The following is a 19,518-nucleotide window of genomic DNA, read 5'->3' on the forward strand; positions in this document are numbered from 1 at the left end:
CTTCTCCCCTGCTACCTCCAGAACCCTAAACAGTTACAGGACAACATTCTTCTAGTCCTGAGTCCTGATAACCTGGGGGTCAAAGGAGAAAGGAGGGACTGAGTGCATTAACACAGGCACTGTCCCCTCCCTCCCTTTCCTTAAAAGAAGCAGAGGAGAAAAATGGAATATTTTCAAACACAGGACAAAGTATTTCAGGAAACAGAAATGTTCCTCACAAATTTTTTTGCCTGAAAAAGCCAGTCAGTCATAGAAGTTATTACAATAAGAGATTGTTTTGAAACCCAATACGGGCAAAAAATATTAAATTTCATAGGGAAGACATTTATGATGTGATATAGCTAAACCACTTCCTTAGGACTCTGTACAGTGGGCTTGTAGAGCATGGTCTCACCACTAGCCCACTGTGTGACCTTCTCTGGCCTCAGTGTTCCTATATGTAAAATGAGAGCAGTGAACCAGGCATTCATTTGGAGGCCTTTCCCAGCTCTGCTCTGCCTTGAAATCAACCTCCAATCAGGAAAGTTTAGATCATACTTTGTCAAAGCACACGAGGTTTATTTGTCCACACATATTGATTCTCTGTGGGGAAATACAGAAGATTTTCTTTTTCTTCAGCCTCTTTTGTGCATACACGATTCCTGTGGTCAGGGCAGCTGGTAGCACAGGAGGGACAGTCACAGTGAGGAGAAGCAGGGCCATGGTTGCCGTGTCTCTTGGAGAAACCTAGGGAGGGAGGGACATGGAGGTTAGCCTAGCAGCACAGGGCGGCAGCCTTTCTAGCACCATCTCCTGCAGCACTCCAAGAGTTCTAGAAGCTCAAAATATTCAAAGAGAGCTGCTCTCTCCGTGGGGCTGAGAGATCTCTTGGGTGTGCTTAAGGAACAGACAAGTTGTCTCCCATTGTGCACAAAAGAAACTCTGATCCCTTTTCTATGTCCACCCTGCCCTTTTTGACTCTGTTTCTCTTTGCTTGGTATTCCCTCCACCCAGAGTACCATCCTTCCTCTGCTCATCATAACACACCCTCTTAGACTCCCCAGGCACTGAGACCATTTTTGAGTTGTAACATTTCACACACGGGCTTGACAGTTGGGTTATAAATCTCCCCCCGTCGCTTCCAAACCGCTTGGGTGCAGCAGCTTGGCTTATACATCTTTGAAGTCCTTTGCAAGTTCATCTTATTCATCTCTAGATATAGAGCCTAGCACAGTTTCTGACACAGGAACTATTAAATGAATGGTAACCTGATAAAAATGATGACCAAGAGTCTGCTAAAGGAAAGTCCATAGTAAAAATAGCTTGTTCTCACTGCACACATTCTGGGGCGAGAGCTGGATTAGGCTACATAAATGATTTAGTTACTCCTCACAACAACCTTAGGATGTAAACACTGTTATTTTCTCCATTTAACAGATAAAGAAACCAAGGCTTAAAATATTAAAATAACTTCCCCAAGCCATCTGCTAGTTAAATGGTGAGGATCTGAACCCTAGGCTGTCCCACTCGGGGGGCACAAATATGTGACCAGTGTCTTATAGTATCCAGTCAATTCTCATAGAGTCAAGATCCCAGGCGGGTCCACAGAAATTCACATGGCTAAGAATAGGGCCTAGATCAAATCACAGCATGGCTTGTTTTATTTTTCACCTTCTCTAGAAATTAATGGCCTTACCCTAGATTTTTATGAAATTAACCGTAATTTTAGCCACTAAAGTCCTCTTCTGAGTACTGGGAATACAGATTCAAGTTCAATATCAAAGGCTGCTAGATACATCATTGGTCCAATCTCAGATTGTCACAAAATCCAGCGTTCTCTGTTTTTCCCAACCACAGCCACAAAGTGTTGACACTGAGGACTCAGCTCTGTCTATTCCTGAAACAGTACAGATGAAGGAAGCCAGCAGGGTCACAGGTTATGACCCACAAGAAGGTGGGGTCTACAATTAGTATCGCTGCTTTGGTGTGTATTAGATGTTGAGTTCTACCCGGGAAATCTTCATTCCGAATCACTGTGGGTGCTTCCTGGTCCACAGAAGAGGGCCTTTTGCTTGTTTTCCTGCTCAATGCTCCTGCTCCCCAGATGAAACTGGCACAGTGCCTCAAGTTCCAGTCCCACTTGCTTTAACAGTCTGCCCAGCTCTTTCCAGGGTCCATTCTAGGGGTGCCAATATGTCCTGGCCTCCTTTGCCTTTGCCTGACCTAGAAATGCTGCCTGAAGGCTTATATCAGACTGAAATGACTACCCAGAGCTCAAGTACGAGAGTGAACATTGCCTGGAAATTCTCGTCACTCTGTCCATCAATATTTACCCCTCTCCCCGACAACACACACATAGAATGCACTAAATTTGGGCATTGTAATTAAGTCACCCATACCCAGTTTCATACCTATGTTTGGACCCTTTTATTTACATTTTTTTTTCTTCTTCCCAATGAGCCCACATTGCTAACATCCCAGTATGTCTTAAAGAAGAGATTACACAGTTCACAAAAGAATCACACTCTCAGGACCAGAAAGGACCTCAGAGGTCATTTGTGAGAACCCTTCCTTCAGCCATCACAACTATTAAGAGAAATGTTCAAACAAACCAAAACCAGACCACTATGAAGTTTAAAAGGAAGTGGGGATCCGTGCAGCATATAGTTCTGTAAAAGTGGACAGTCAGTTCTATTTTAGAACCTAACAAAACATAGAAAAACTCACTGGGTACATGGTATGTTGGGTATGCCTTAGACAATGTACACACTCAAATATCTCAGCATTCTCAAATAATCCAAATTTCTAAGCACGGCATTCAAGATCCCCTTCAATGTGACCCATTTTACCTTGCTAGACTTAATCTCTCAGTTGCTTGCTGGTTCCAGAAGACCCATCTGCATTTCTTCCTTTGTCCTTTTCTCACTCCAACTAGCATGACCTTTCTCCTCCCTGATCTGATTGACTAAATCCTCTCCATTCTATCAGACTTGAGAAACACCTATTTCCTCTGAGGATGTTTGGGCTTCGGTATTACCAATGCCACACATGAAGTAACCTCTCATTCGCATCCAAGTGGTGAAAGAAGTCATGAACTTTGCAACTTTTCATAGCTGTGCCATCCAATACAATTTTCACTAGCTACATATGGCGACTTGAATTTAAATTAACTAAACAATCAAATCACTAAATTACTTAAATTAATTAAAACTAATTAAAATGAAGTAAAACTGAAAATTCATTTCCTTGGTCACACTAGCCACGGTTCAAGTGTTCAATAAGCACATGTGGTTAAGGGCTACCAAACTGGACCATGTAGGTATAGAATAGTTCCATCATCTAAGAAAGTTCTATTGGACAGAACTGATCCACAGAATGATGGGGCTAAGAGAGAACCTTATCCAACCCTTTTGAGTTAGGTGAGGATCCTTGAAAAAGCTATGTCATTAAAAAGCCTTACCCCCAGTACTTACTCCATGGTACATATATACACCAAGGGCATAGAAGAAACCCACAATGCCAAGGAAGGCCAGGAACACTATAAACTTGAAGGCATCATTGTATAGCTTGAAGTTCAGAGGTCGGGGATAGAGGATGGATCTCACCAAGTCCCCTTTGGCAGTATTGTAACCTGCATGAAGGTAATCACAGGTGGAGTAAGTTCCTTTAATACAGTTTACCATGACACCCAAAATGATTTGCATTGAATTAAGGATTGGTTAATAGTGTCATCTGAATATGGGATGAAGACATCACTGCAAACAGTATATTTACATTTATTATCCCTACAAGTCACTAGGAACAATAAGTGGTATTCACTTAACCTTGTTCAATTTCTCTTGCTCTGGAAGTCAGTGCTACAATGGCTCACACAGTGAAGCTCCTCACTCATGCATAAGATTGAGGAAAAGAAGACTGAGGACTGACAGACACAGTCACCAGAGAAGACGAGCTGCTAAGAGAAGACATTAAAGCTCAAGTATGTGTTGAAAATAATAGAAAATGAAGACAAAAGGAAAGCACAAAACAAGTAATTTCTTAAACACATATACCTCTGATCATGTCATTCTTATGCCCAAACACCTTCCAGAACCCCTGATTTTTTGCAATAAAGTTAAAATTTCTAGGCACGGCATTCCAGTTCCTGTCAACCCTCAGTATACTCCTGTGTTGCTAGACTTATCTCTTTACTGCTCGCTGCTCTCAGAAAACCCCAAGGCAGTCCTTCTTTTGTGTTTTGCAGAAATAGATTAGCATGTTTTTTTAGCTTTCTGCTAGGACTGGCTAAATCTTTCCCATCCTATCAGGCTTGGCTCAAAATGCCGCCTCATCAAATAAATATTTTCAGAGTTCTACTCCCACACTTCCTATCAAAAATAATTTCTCCCCCTCTTTGGGGTCCCTGTAACACTTAATCATGTGACATCTATCATTGCTCTGTGTTTAGTTAGCTCTAACTCCACACTGTTTCCTGCACCAGACCACAATCCTCTTTAAGGGTAAGGAATGTCTCCTAATTTTTTTCTTTAGCCCTCAGGGCATGGCACTTAGTAGATCTTCATTAAAATCTAAGTTATTGGCAACAAAAGGGGGGCTACTAGATATGAACCACTGTTGTATGAAACACGCCTTAATCCCACTGCTTGGTAAACATATAGTCTCCTCAAACATGGCTTTGTAGGCTTTGGAGAAAAAGAGCAGAGTTTTCTCTAACTTGTTGCCTCAGCATTTTACAAGCTCAGATAAGGTGGTTCCCATGATTTCCATTCATTAGCTCATGCCCACTGACCCCTTTGAAGCAAAACTTGATATTTTTAATTTAAAAAAATCAGGTAGAACAATTGAATCATAGGCTAACACATAGAGACAACAAAGTTCAAGGTGGGTTTTGGATCTGTGCATATGTGGCTGGCAGAAACACAGGTCAGGGGTAGTGTTGGCTGTGTGATGTCCTGTGAAAGACCGGGAGTAAGATTAGTAGTCTTGAAAACTTTTTGAGCATGGTGTGTGTAAACTGCTTCAAAATCTGCTTTAGAAATATGACTTGGTGGCAGATCCAAGGGGAGGTGGAACAAAAGACAAGGCAAAGTATTTGAGGCAAAAGCTGAAAGGGAACAGTCAAGAGAATATTTCTGTTGCAATGGTTAGACAAGAGATGATGAAAGGCCTGGACAAAACACCAACTGTGGGGATGAAGGAAAGGGAGACAAGACTCAGGAGGTATTTGTAGAATTGACAGGATGTGGTGTCCTACTTGGTACGGGAGAAAGTGGGAAGCTAAAGGTGATGTGGACAGACCGGCTAGGTGGTGATGCTGTCGACAGAAAGAGGAGGATAAGTCCTTTCGATGCCTTGACTTTGAAGTGTCTGTAGGGAACCCAGAGGGAGGCATCCAGCAGGGACCTGGAAATAGCCCAGCAAGCAGCAGTTTGAAAGGAGAAAGTCCTCAGGTGATAATGGTTGGAACTTTTTTCTTGGGAATCACTTAGAGTTGGTATAGAGGGAAAAGGAAAGAAGCCTGGGGACATAAAAAACAAACAAACAAGAACACAGTCTTGCCTTTGAGGCAATGTATTTCATCTCTGTATCATCAATGTATTTCATCTTAGACAAGGGTTTTAACAATGAACCAGTGAGGTTGGAAATGGTGGCAACTTAGAATAAATAAGGATCTGACTAGAAACAAGTATGACTGTTATTACCAGAAGGTGGCAAACTCCATAATCCTAAACCAAATTTCCCCAATCCAACTCCCCCACCTCTAAGCAGGGACTACATTTACAAAAGTGGAATCTACTAACCTGTTTGCAAAACAACTGCTCTCACTGGCTCCTGCCCAGACGGCTTGACCTGGATAACTTCTGTCCCGCAGAAAAGGACATGTTTCCGATAGTCCTCCAAGCTGTGGGATTTCCAGGCCACGGTGTTCTCCGTATGGGGCAGTGGCATCTTTGTGACAGGTATGCTTTCTCCTAAAGAAGATTGTGTTTTGTTGATTCTGTGTGAACTCAGGTATTCAGAGCTGGTGCTTGACAGTTTTGAGACAGTATACAAACCATAGCTATTCAGGTCTTAATGCCCATTTCCTGGGTCAGATGATTTCTCAAGGATGCTGGCGATGCAAGCAGTGGTGTAATTGGTTATATTTTACATATTTATTTAAGGTCCACCTATATTTTCCATACCTGGTCTGCATGGTTTGCTGTCGTAATTTAAAAAGCAGGCCATTTTAACAAAGATAGTTGTCACCTAATTGTCCCCTCAAGTGTTCTTTAAGCCCAAATTTATGCTAGGTAATTAAGGAGCTATAAAGCAAGTATATAGCTATTGTTATTTGCCTCTCATTTATTTATCAACCCATTCATCCATTCACTTGACAAATATTTTTAAGTGCTTATTTTGTGCCAGGCACTGTTCTAGGTGCTTAAAATAATGAACAAGACAGAAATCCCTCCCTCAGAAAGCCCAGGGAGTCAAGCCAGTAAATAGCAGTAAATAAATGATTAAAGTACAATAAAGTAAGGATTTTGGTAGTATTACTGGGTGATCTGAAGATCTAACCCAGAGGACCAAGAAACATTTCCAGAACAACTAATAAATGACAACTCAAAAGGAAATGAGGCCAACTAGATCAAGGTGGAAAGGAAATTGTTCTTGGAAGAAGTGAAAGATCATGCTGTGCCCTTGGCACTAAAAATGGTTGAGAATGTTTGGGACATTGAGTGTAAGGGTAGAGGTAAGCAGTCCTAGAAGTACAGAGATGAATGAGAAATTATGCCTCCATAAAACCTCTTAAATGTTCTTCATGATCTTTGTGGAGCTTGCAGTGAAAGATAAAAACCAATATAACAAGACAGGGCCTCTCTTTTTTCTTTCTGGATGATCTCAGCTCCATTCTCATTAATACATAATTAATTAACAATTAAAGTGTTAATTAACAATTAATTAAATAGCTAGATCGATAATGTCTAATCTTCATTTCCTCTCTCCTGTGCTTTTGTTCTATGTTTCCCAATGGTGGGCTGTTCATCCCAACCTGGATATCCCACTAGCATCCTTAAGTCCACATACCTAAAATCCATAATAATATTTTGTTTAATTTTTATTTTATTTATTTTTGAGAGACAGAGTGGGGGGGGGGGTCAGAGAGAGAAGGAGAGAGAGAATCCCAAACAGGCTCTGTGCTGAAAGCCCAATGCGGGCCTTGAACTCACAAACCGGGAGATCATGACCTGAGCCACAATCAATAGTCGGATGCTTAACTGACTGAGCCATCCAGGCACCTCCGTACTAATATTTTTACCACTAAACATCCTCCTTTTTCTTTGTGGTATCATCCTTTTGCTGAGTGACAGGTTTACAGTCTCGGAATCACCTTTGATTCCTCCTCTTCCCGTGCTCTGCCCTCTCATGGTCTGATTCCCCAATTCCTAACTGCTTTTCTCCATGAGTATGTCTCACCAAGTAACTCTTGGACTCTTGCGTTTGGGTCCCAGGGGCTTCACTAGCAATCACTATCTAGTGGTGGCTGCCTTACCAATGGATTACCTATAATTGGCTCCTTGACATGAAAACCATTTTAATAATAATAATTTGAGTCTATGGTAGAACTAATATTTCTTTTTTATGAAAAAGTATCTCACCCACAATATGCCTTGACCTCTTGAGTTGGAAAAGACCTCCAGTCCTTCCTCCTATGTGTCTCCTTTGCTATGAGGCTACTACTGCACTCACACACTCTTGATGCCGTATGGATGGGGATTTTCCCACAACGAGCAGTTCCGTGACACTAGCTGGTTGTCCTACAATTCAATTCAATTCAACTCAATTCAATTCAATTCAATTCAATTCTAGATATAGCATCAGATCCCACAGGTTAAGGACTCAGTCCCACAGGACTGCTCCCATGCCACCTCAGATGCTAATTGCAAACCCACATTGTCAACTGTGCTTCTGACTAGTAAATCCGAGGTTCCCATAATCCCCTTCTTGGGTTCAATTAATTTGCTAGAGCAGCTTATAGAACTCAGGGAAATACTTACATTTACCAGTTTGTTAAAAGATCTGGTAAAGAATATAGGTAAATAGCCAGATGAAGAGATACATAGGGTAAGTTTTGGAGGGGTCTCAAGTGCAAACTCTTTTGGTAGATTTTCAAAGCCACCACAATCTGAGCATCACTGGCTCTTTTTCCTACACACTCCAGCTAATCTAAGCCACTTGCATATCCTGTTATACATATATATATATGTATTCTTAGATGATACCATTCCTCTACTTCCCCTGATGGTGGGAAGACAGGGTATTTAAGATACAAAGAAAATTAGCTCAGAGTTCAAAAGGATACATTTCAGAGATAAAAATAAAAGTGCTAATAACTTCCTCACTCCCAGATTTAAAAAGCATTAGAATGAATTTAAAATTCCATCAGTCTTTTGCTAAATGTTCAATTAGCAAAATAACATGTCATATTTCTAATTTGGAAATAGTATTCTATTGATTATAGTTACAAAATCTAGGTTCTATCTCTCCTAAGTAATAACTGGTGGCAAGGACTTTGACATATATAACTTTTTATATTCCTCATTTTCCTTGCTGGTATGTGATAGGTTGAAAAGACTTATTTTTGCTGAATGCCTGGATGAACTGAATAAAAACAACTGCCCAGGTTTTCCTATGATTGGTTTTTCAACAACCAGTTTTCTACATGGTGCATTTTTTATATCTTAAGGTGCAAGAAGCCATACAATTTTTATTAGTGATCTTGAAAAATCTCAGGAAATTCCTTTAGCCAGGCATTGTCCCTAACTCACTGTCTTTAAAAATTATGATATTTAGCCTTTGTTTGATATTTATCCTTTGTTTGGATTTACCACTTGTGGTCTAAGTGGCTTTGGAAAAGGGATAGGACATTTTGACAAATCTCCAAATCATCATAACACATTGTTTTGAAATCTACCTTTGTGAAAGCAGATACTTAGAGATGATTTCTAATGTTTTTATGCCTATGAATCACTGAATATTAATCCATTATATATTCATAGACTAATATTAGTGGATAGTTTCTGCACACACAACCAATGACATTCGTGGCAGGCAGACATTCAATCAACCAGGGATGGAAGCCATTTGGAGATAATGTTCCAAAGATAACATTCAAATCAGATATGATTTTACACAGAAATGACTTTCAAGTCTCTTTTACACTACTCACATATTAATAAGGAGCCTCATGCTTGGCCTTTCTTGGAATCTCAAGAAAGGACAATTTGCCTACAAATCTATGGAGTTCTAAGTAGCCCGGAGAGTGTTTCACAAGGAAAAACATTCATCATCCACTTCACCTGGCTTCTAGGACCCGGAAGTCCTGGTGCTGTGAAGCGGGATACTCTCCCTTGTCCCCAGTGAGCCAGTGCCTCTGCATGGAAGCAGTGTTTGAAATGCCATGCCCTTCTTTGTTTCTACTTCTGGGGCCATTAGACTGTGAGCTGTGTAAGGGCAGTGGCCATCTCTCATTTGTCTTGGTGACTCCAGCACACAACATAGTGCCTGGCGCAGAGGAGGCATTTCTGAACCTTTACTGAATAAGTGGATGGGCAAATGAATAACTGAAAGAAAAGGAGAAGTGAGAGACTGGAGGAAAGGAAAAAGGAAGAGGGAAAAGACTCATTAACTCATTATAAGCTTGTCGGACAGGATGTAAATGGGAAATCACCACTTAGGAAAATTTCTGTGTACCCAACTGGGATCTCTGCATACTTCCCCCCCACCACACACACACGTTTCAAATACATCGCTGATTCTGTGAGTAGAGGGAGAAGGAGGGGATTGTGGCAGAGTGAATGAATCCTGCCACTCTCTGCCATAATCACCTCTAAGAGAATGAGGGAGCAGTAGTTTCAAGCATAGGCTCCCAGGTCAAAAGGCCTGGGTTTGAGTGTTTTCGCTTCTTCATAGAATTTATAAGCATTGGAAATTTATGTCATTTACCTATTTTCATGTTTTCTTTGTCCCCACTAGAACATCACCTCTATGAAGACAGATTATTATCTGCCTTGTTCACTGTTGTATCCCTAGCACATAGTAGAGCATTCTGGAATAGGAGCTAATATACATTTGTGGAATGAATGAATGAATGAATGAATAAACAAATGAATCCAAATAGCAACTCTACCACTTTTAAGCTGTGTGACTTTAGGCCAATTACTTATCCTTTCTGGCCCTCAGATTTTCCCACCTTATAGATTCATAGGTTGAATGAAATAATACACGTAAAATATTAGCATAGTGCCTAATACATATAAGAAATAAGAAAAATTAGCTTTTGTGCCAAAAGAAAGTTTCCAGGCATTAACATAATTTCCTCCACATAATTTCCCCCTTTTGCCTCTTGACCACTTTATGAGGAGCTAGATCTTGAAGGAGCCCATTGCCTCCAGAGGCAGAAAGGATAGAGAAGTTGATAGCTGGCTTCTGGGTTTTACACATCATTCGTAAGTTTGACCATGAATTTTAGAGACTACATGAGAATAAGAACAAAGATTTCCCGTTCACCTGCCTTCCCTCCACTACTTTTCTAGCTACATAAAAATCCCTAGATTGGGAGTTGGAAGAAAATCCAAAGGAAGCTTAGATGTTGTGTGTACTTGAGAGAAGGGGCCGGCACAAAAGTAAGGTAAGGAAAGACCCTAGAAGTTTGTGAAAACAGAGAAAGAGGCATCAGTAGGCCTCCTTTTACAGGGAGATAGGCTTGGGACATTTCTCAAGCCCAGAGCAGAGTGGAAGCAACCGAAAGGAGGGCTGCCTTAGACAGACCCACCTCCCTAGTGCCTTGCACAACTTCAAGTAGCCAGACTTGAGTCAGGAGACCTGCCAACTGGTGGGGACAACTGTCTGACTTGGACCAGATACTTTGCAACACTGCTTACTTTCAAGGATGGCAAGATTTGGAGCAAAAATTAAAAAGTAAGTGTAGTTATACGATTACGTTTCTTGCATAGTTGAGCTTATGGCAGTAGGACGAGGCTAAGGAGAGGAGGATGAAGAAGACCCTACAATGGACGTGTGTTATGGGCAGGACTACCCAGTGGAGAGAAAAAGATGAGGAGGCACAAGGAATGTCAGCTCTACCCCTCTTAGAATCTGCTTCCTCCTCACTCCGGTGGCCCCTCACGTCTGGGAGCAAAAAATACCACCTCCAGCCCTGATACTGGCTAGCTGGACAGTCTGGTCCCTTCTCACCTGCATTTCCTCATTTGTAAATTGGGCATTATAATAATTCCTAATTTGTTTATCCTATGATGAAGTGAGATATAAAAATTATTTATAAAACATTCATTGCTCTAAAGATGTTTGGAGTATTTGCTAATTCTCTTCTAAATAAAGACCTCTATATATACGAAAGACTGGTTTGCACATGGGACAAAAAAAAAAAAAAAACCCAAAAAAACAAACAAAAAAAAACCTGAGTCACATTCTTGGACAAATGCTCGAGGAAGACATATGCAGTTTCAGGAATCTAAGCATAATCTTATTGTTCAATCAGGATCCTTTTTACAAATGTATACGTGAGTGGGCAGATCTATGTAGACTATGTAATAAAGTATTTAGAGTATGATGGACTTAGATCTTTCCAAAGAAAACAATGAGAAAGAAATATATTTCTATTTTATGTCTGTCTCTAAAACGGATTTTTACCAGTACATAGTTTACACAGATATTAATGCTGGTGACCTTCTTTTTCTAGAAGTAGACCTAAGAAAAGCCACTCACTGCTTAAGATCATTTTAGGTCAGTTTTGCACATTGAAAGGCAGCTTTGTTTGCCAACTCTACCATTTCTTTCTCTGAGTTTTCCTCAGAAGTAAGGCAAGAACCAAGCACCCCAGTCAGTAGACCCAGCGGAGTAAACACTGCGATCTCTCCTTCCCTTTTTTTTCACAGCCATGCTCTGTCACCAATGAGAGAAGCCATTCTTCACTGGCAGGCTGCTGGGAAATGTGAGACAGTTGCTGTCTTTGGTTTAGGAGGCCAGTTTTTCTTGGGCATGAGGTTTGCACGTTGGGTGCTATGGCAACATTTCGGATGAAAGATATCATCAGTATGCAAATCCTCATCACTATCATTATAAGGCAGTTAGATTTCAACACACTAAAGGGGCATTTTGTAATTATACCGAGCATAGTTATGTTTACTACATTTCCTTGTCTCAATTTTAAATTAAGCAGACCCATTTTTAATGTGAAATCTGCTTGTGTTGAACAATTTAGGAATCGATGATTCTCTTTACATTTAGGTGATATTAAAAAGGTGTGTGTGTGTGTTTTCCTGTCTTTAGCAACTTGGGAACAGAAAAATACAACAATTTGTAAGCACGAAAGACATTCTTTCTATTTTTGTGTTGTTGTATAGTTTCTTCTCTCATCATGATGTCCCATGTGTTTTGGTTTTTGCCTAAAGAATATTTTCTAAATAGTGCCTTCCTAATTACACAAATTCAAGTGAACTTTACAAAGCGCAAATGAGAGCAAGGACGACAGTTCAAACCATTGTTACAAGAAAACTGGCTTTCTGCTTGGTCGGATCAACTGGAAACACAATTCTAAAGAACAGAATGTTACACTGACTTTCCTGAAGGTTCAACTCAATACTCTTCCAGCAAAAACTGGGGCTCCGTTTTCCATCTACAGAGAGCAGGGCTGTATAAAATCTCTGCATCCTGCCAATTATAAGAGTTGGTTTCCGGTTGTGTTCTGTTTGGATAGGTGTGTAAACCATGCTCATGTTTATGAAGACATCGTGCATCAAGTAGTCTATTCTCTCACCGTCCTCTGAACCAAACGATCTTATTCACCCCACGCATCAGGAAATTAACCAATCACATATATTAGACTTTTCTTCTAATTTTGTATTTATTATCATTTGATTCTTATATTACGGGTATACATTATATAAACGGGATACATTTTATCCCGTTTGCATTTATGGAGTCTTCACCTGCATGAATAGCCTAGCCGTGTCTACCTCACCTATCTTTCAATATCTTAATATCAGGCAGGTAAGGATATGTTGATCTGCTTTGCTCTTGGCCGAGATGTTGGACAGGAAAGAAGCAGCTCCATGGCAATGGCCTACCTGTGAGCATGCCTTCAGTCACCACACAGCTTCCATCAATCAGGATAGCATCACATGGCAATGAAGTTTTTCCTGGAAGAATAAGAGTATCCCCAGGAACCAAGAGATGGGATTCCAGCTTCTGCAAACCTACACAACAAAGTTCCCGTGACTGGCTGACCTTTTCCTGTTTTTACTTAAGAATGGGGGAAGGGGAAAAAAATTAAAAAAAGTTACAGAGAGGGAGGGAGGCAAACCACAAGAGACTCTTAAATACTGAGAACAAACTGAGGGTTGATGGGGGTTGCAGGGGAGGGGAAAGTGGGTGATGGGCATTGAGGAGGGCACTTGGGATGAGCACTGGGATGAGCACTGGGAGGAGGGCACTTGTTGGGATGAACCACCCAGCCAGTTTCTGCTACTCTGGGCTGCAGCTCCCTGCTCCTTACAGAGAGCCATGGCCACCCCAACCCAGGGTAAGTCAGAGCAAATACCATTTACAAGCATTCTTCGGGTCTGGATTCTGGATAACAGATTGAAGTGTTAGAATTCAAGGTCTGTTTGGGATCATTAGTTGGGGAAATCAAAACGCCTCAAGAAAGCTTACCCAGTAACATTCCAGTGAGTGAAATATGGGAAGGCAGAGGGAATTGGAAGTGACTCAGACACTGGGTCAAAATGGTTCAATCAGGAGGAGGCATGCAAGGTACTCAGGGTACAAAATTCAGTTGAGGTGCTCACCGTCTGGGTCCTGGAAAAGCAGGTCAGCGTTTGCCTGACCTTTCCTCCTTAAGTTTGTCATCTTAAAAGTCTTATTTACCTTACTTTAGCCTCCGTCCTGGGTTTCATCAGAAGAGGTTTTCTCCTCAACTAATAATCGATAACAAATGGGACTGATTCCACTCTGAAATATCAGGATGCTGAAGATGGCAGAACATATCACGTACCTTTGTCCTTTACCATGACTGTAACCTGGACTTTGTTGTGATCCTCCACAAGGTTGTGCAGCTTCACTGATTGCTACCAATTCAAAGTCAACGTTTAAGTATCAGATAGTCCATAACCGGAAAACCACATGATCTCAATACTGTAAATACCAAGCCTGTCACACAGCAAAACTTCCTTGGGCAAAGGCTCACACTCTAGCGTTTCTGCTTCCCTGCCCCAATTCCTACCGCAGCCAACCCCCGACTTATAGCAACAAATATGGTAATTAGTTTAGTGCTATTTCAATTCCAGGAAACATAATGCACAACCACTGTCCCCAAGGACCAACGCTAAGTCCCCGAGGTTGTACTTCTTAAGGGCGCACGATGACACAAGGGAAGAACAAGACCATGAACAGATTAGGTTCCCTCTCGGTACCCGTTTCCCTGTCTATAAAACAACAAAAATGAATTTGATCTTTCCATTGTAAAAGCCTGGGAATATTTGAGTTATGTTTTGATTTTACGTGGAATTTTATCCCCTCCTTTACAAACTGGTGGATTTTCCTATTGGGTCAGTCTGGAGACTGAAGCCATGATGCTCCAGAACCCTAGTGCTTCCCCTTAGGCATTATTCAGCTTAGTTAACTCCCTTTTCCTCATCTGAAAGTGGAGATATTAACAGTACCTCTTCTAGAGGGTTTTCAAAATTTAAGTAATGCTTCTCTTAGTTATCCCTTTGGATATTACTCATTACGATGGTAAGAGCTCAGCAAGGGTTAATGATTAATAAGAAAGTTGCTGTTGCAAAAACAGCATTGTTTTGTCTAATGCATCCCCTTGGAAGATTTGCTTAGGGTGGAATTCACTGAGATACCACCCTGGGCTAAGTGGAGGAAATGGAAGCAGCCTGGAGAAGCGAAGGCAGCATCTACTGGGATAACTCAGGAGACAGGAAGGCAGAGGAATGAGGGCAAATTGTCCACACAGTTCCATACACTGACTGTAGGCGACGCCATTGGCAGAGGCATCCCTGGAAGGCACTGCCTCCTTCTGTATGGACGTCACTTACTTGGATACTTCTAAGTAGAAGAGATCTGAATACCGTCAACAGTACTTTAAACATAGCTTAACCTAATTCAAGTATAAAACTTTCCCTTTTAGATGATAGGGTAAATTATTTTTATCTGCCCTCTTGATGATTTTTAAGGTAGCCAATGTCACCAGATAAACATTACACACAATTACACAATTTTCCTCTTGAGAGAAATTAATAAATTTGGTGTTTCTATTTATACAGAACAATTTCTTATTTACTCCATTTTTTTTAGGAAAGGCAACACTTCAATCATTTGGAACAACTGAATGGAAGAAATGCTACTGCTGTTTGTTAGGTACATAGTCATTGCCCTAACTTGACTTTCTGAGGCTTCCCTATTGGGGCATCCATTTTACTGATGGGTAATAGCGAGAAAGTCAGCCGTGGTTCTGGGACAAGAACACTGGATTCATTCAGGACTCCTGAGTCGTGAGTCAAGTTTACCCACTAACCAGCCATGTACCTGTATATAAGAAATTTCACTTTATGTTACTTGTTCTTTCTGTAAACAAATGACATTGAATTGAATCATTTTCAAGCTCCTTCAAAACTCAACATGTCTCATACGGATATGTTTTGCATATCAGAGATTTAGTCAAAGCCCCTAAGACTTCATAGAAGAAATAACCTGGGGTTTATAAATGGCTCACAGTATTATTATTATTAGGCAGTTTAAAACAGTAAGCAACTCCTACGTGCCAGGCACTGTTGTAAGCACTTGAAATGTATTGCTTGATTTTTTTTTTCTCCTCAAAATAATCCTATGATGATGTTATTGTCTCCAATGTACATATAACAAAATAAAATGACCAAAAAGAAACAAAAAACAAAAAACAAAAACAAACCAGGGTCTTGGAAATGTTAAAGTAACTTGTCTTCAATCATTTACTTACTAAGTATTAAGATTGACAGTAAAACCTGGGTTTATCTGACTCTAAAGCCTTTTCTGTTGAATATGTTCCCCTAAAGTGTTTGAAAATAGCTTTTTTCCTTTAAGAAGATAAATAACCGTCCTTTGTTATAAATTTCTTTAAGTTACTTTCTTGCTTAGCAAACTCTTCTAGCCACTGCCATGAGAATTTCACCCTAGCTTAAGAGGATGATAATCAACACATTTGGAAGTGGTGAAGTATAAGTTCAAAATGCCCTCTCAAAAATCATTATGGCATCAAGCTGGATTTATTCATCAGGCTTAGCATTCTGCGAAACCTGCCATGCTTCCATGCCTTCGTTCAAGCTATTACCTGGAATGCTCACCCAGGTTTTCTACCAGCAAACTCCTAATCCTTCACATAAAGTCTGGCTCAAACGTCACCGCCACTCCATAAGTCTCTAACATCTCAGAAAGAATTAATTGTTCTGCTCCCTGTGTTTCCGCCTGTATTAGTGTATGACCAATTCCATTACAGGCGTTTTCTTGTCAGGTCTCCGTGTGAGGCAGGTGGTTCAAAGAGCCAAACACTCATCTATGTACCCCTGGAGTCTGTCACATAGTAGGCGCTCAGCAAACATTTACTTAATAGAACTGAATTGTTCCACGTCTCCCGACAACACTGGAGAAGGATAATATAAGCTTCCTCTCTGAGCTAATGTACCCAGAAACTCTACAAACACAGGTTTCTATGACAACCAATCAGCTAGGAGAAAGCAGGTGCTATGATGTTTGCCGTGATTTGGAAGCTCGTTGCCTGATTTTCATTAGGCCCCCTCTGGTTTCTCCAGTCCCGGTTTAGTGGGACCAGGATCAGTTTCCAAGGCTAATTTGCATATTGTTATTATTCCGGCATCTGTTGCTGTGTGTCCTTGTGTTTGCTGTGGCTGGATTTCCTCCAGAGATGAGTAATGAGGGCACTAACTCAGGTGTCTTTTGAGCCCAGCTCAGTCATGGCTAAAGGCAAAGCACCATGGGTCAGATACTCTCAGTGCTATCTCTAGTGGCCGCCTGTGGAGCCAGCAATAGAGTATGCAACACGGCTCAGTGTAAATACAGTTGAGTGCCACCTCAATTTACACTCATACCTACACCAAACTTGTTAGAGAGGGGCTGCCGAGGGTGTTTCTTGGTGTAGGCAAGGTGCCTCTCTCTTTGCTGCATGATTTGGGGCCACAGTAGATGCAGAAAGATAGTTTATTCCACTCCTGCAAACACCTCCCCTCTTGCAATTTTCAAAAGCTGTTATATCTTTAGCATGATTTGTAAATGACAGTAGATGCTCCTTCCATTTCTAGCAGCCCCTTTCCCAAATATTTTCGTAATAAAATTATCAATCGTTTACTGCTGCAAGGAAACGCATAGGTCTCTTTGAGATTTTGCTCCGTGGGACAGTGTGAAGTACTTGATGTAGAATCAGGAAACCCGGGGCTGGGATCTATAGCCACGATTACCGAGCAAGTCACTTCACCTCCCTGATTGTCCCCATCCCTCCGTCTCAGGTGGTGGGAGGACACCACAACCACATGCGTATCATTTTAGAGGCTGCCATGCCCCACACAAGCACATCTGTCACAGACGGGGGGAGCCCGTTACAAATTGTGCTAAAGAAATATTGATTGGTGAGCATTTGTGATTTAAACTGCAAAAACAGTTTCAGGCAACTGGCCCATTTTGTATAATGTTACAAGATCCCTTAGAGTTTGGGTCTGATAAGCTTTTGTTAACAAATATTAACTGCAAGGGCACCTGGGTGGCTCAGTCAGTTAACAGTCCGACTCTTGGTTTCGGCTCAGGTTATGATGTCACGGTTTTGTGGGTTCAAGTGCCCCATCAAGCTCTGTGCTGACAGCTTAGACTCTGCTTGGGATTCTCTGTATTTCTCTCTCTCTGTCCCTCCCCCCTCGCACTGTCTCTCTCTCAAAATAAATCAATAAAACTTGGAAAAAAAACCCAAATATTAACTGCTAATGGAATTAATGTCTCCTTGTTAAAGCTTTTGCAGTTCTGCCATCAAGTGAAGTTCCCAGGTCAGTTACTATTTTAAACAAAGACATGTAGGGATTTTAAGATGTAGAACCTGAATATTTAAGATTCATTAAAGATTTTAAAATAAATATTGAGAAAATTACAAATAGAACAGAGCATGCCTACTTTTAGAAGAGCACTTGAGCAGCAAAACAAGAAAGGCAGAAACCCAGAAAAAAGAGAAACATATTTGACTGCACACATTTTAAAATATCTGACAAAAGTCAAGTCAGAGGAAAAATGATAGACTAAGAAAGAAAACTTTTCCACATGGATGATGGATATAAAGAGACAATAAATAGAAAACAAAAATGCATATATCTTTTGGAGGAAAATGTATCTAATCTCACTAATAATTAGTGGAATATAAATTAAAACATCATTGGGACACAATTTTTTTAAAATACATTAGACTAAAAAAAATTTAAACATCAATATATAACACTGGTGAGGATCTGGAGAAATGGATACTCTCATATGTTGCCGTTATTTTATTTAAGAAAATAATAAATATCGCAGGATCTATTAACATCCAAAATATACATACCTTTTGATTCAGCAACCTGGCTTTTGATTATTTTACTAAAAACAAATGCAAACACTCATATGTAAGGACACATCTATATTGTAGTTGTGTGTAATTCAGCATACTTGTGGTGGCAAAAATTGGAAAGGAAGCCCCCTATTTTCTAGAAATAAACGAATGGCTGAACAAATTATGATATACCATGGAATTTCACACCGTTATTTTTAAACGTGATTTAGAATTATTTATTTACTTGGTAGATAGCCGTTATATTTATTGTAAAGTGACAAATGCAAGTTCCAGATTAATGTACAAAGTATGTTCCTGTTTTATTAAAACAAATTAATAAATACATAAGTAAATCTCCACATAAACTTGTATTTCTCTGCATCTTATAGAGGAGAAAAAATGAAATATATATTTAGCTAATGATGACATAAGTAAATAAATAAATAAATAAATATATGTATTGGGGATCTTAGTGCTTGAATTTGTCTTTTGGTGGATTCCTCTGGAACAACAGCTCTTAAGCTTTCAGAATGCATGACAAGCACCTGTTATGAAACTGTGAAAAAGCACAGATTCCTCTTGTTACCTTGGATATTTTGACTTAATGGGTCAGGAGCTTAGGAATCTTGACTAATTCTCTCACTGAAACACTGCCCTCTAGAGTATTGAATCAAACCTGTTTTCTCTGTAACCCTTCCCAACTCCCACACAGGTATCTCTATATTTCTTTTCTGTTTCCTTAAAGACAGTTATACCTACGTTCCAAATGAAAAAAATAGTGTAAAGGAACTTGAGGAGAGACTGAAATTTGTCATAAACATGTAGATGGGAAGTATGTATTTAAGTCAGGGGAAATATGTGGAAATATTGTAAGGGGTGTAACACATCAAGTGGTAACACCACATTTA

The 19,518-nt window shown here is 40.3% G+C and overlaps 1 protein-coding gene across 1 annotated transcript in view; it reads right to left on the bottom strand.

Moving 5' to 3' along the window:
* Positions 1 to 325: 325 nt before the first annotated feature.
* Positions 326 to 19,518, bottom strand: part of LOC125918192 (probable cation-transporting ATPase 13A5) — a gene marked incomplete at its 5' end in the record, with an annotated part of 34,658 nt that continues 15,465 nt past the window's right edge. Inside the window, 5 exons of the mRNA XM_049624223.1 lie at positions 326 to 726; positions 3,440 to 3,610; positions 5,781 to 5,951; positions 13,113 to 13,241; positions 14,039 to 14,111. Coding sequence (XP_049480180.1) covers positions 542 to 726; positions 3,440 to 3,610; positions 5,781 to 5,951; positions 13,113 to 13,241; positions 14,039 to 14,111 — 729 coding nt within the window. The remainder of the gene's footprint in view (positions 727 to 3,439; positions 3,611 to 5,780; positions 5,952 to 13,112; positions 13,242 to 14,038; positions 14,112 to 19,518) is intronic.

This window comes from Panthera uncia, unplaced genomic scaffold (assembly GCF_023721935.1).
Source record: "Panthera uncia isolate 11264 unplaced genomic scaffold, Puncia_PCG_1.0 HiC_scaffold_525, whole genome shotgun sequence".
NCBI lineage: Eukaryota > Metazoa > Chordata > Mammalia > Carnivora > Felidae > Panthera > Panthera uncia.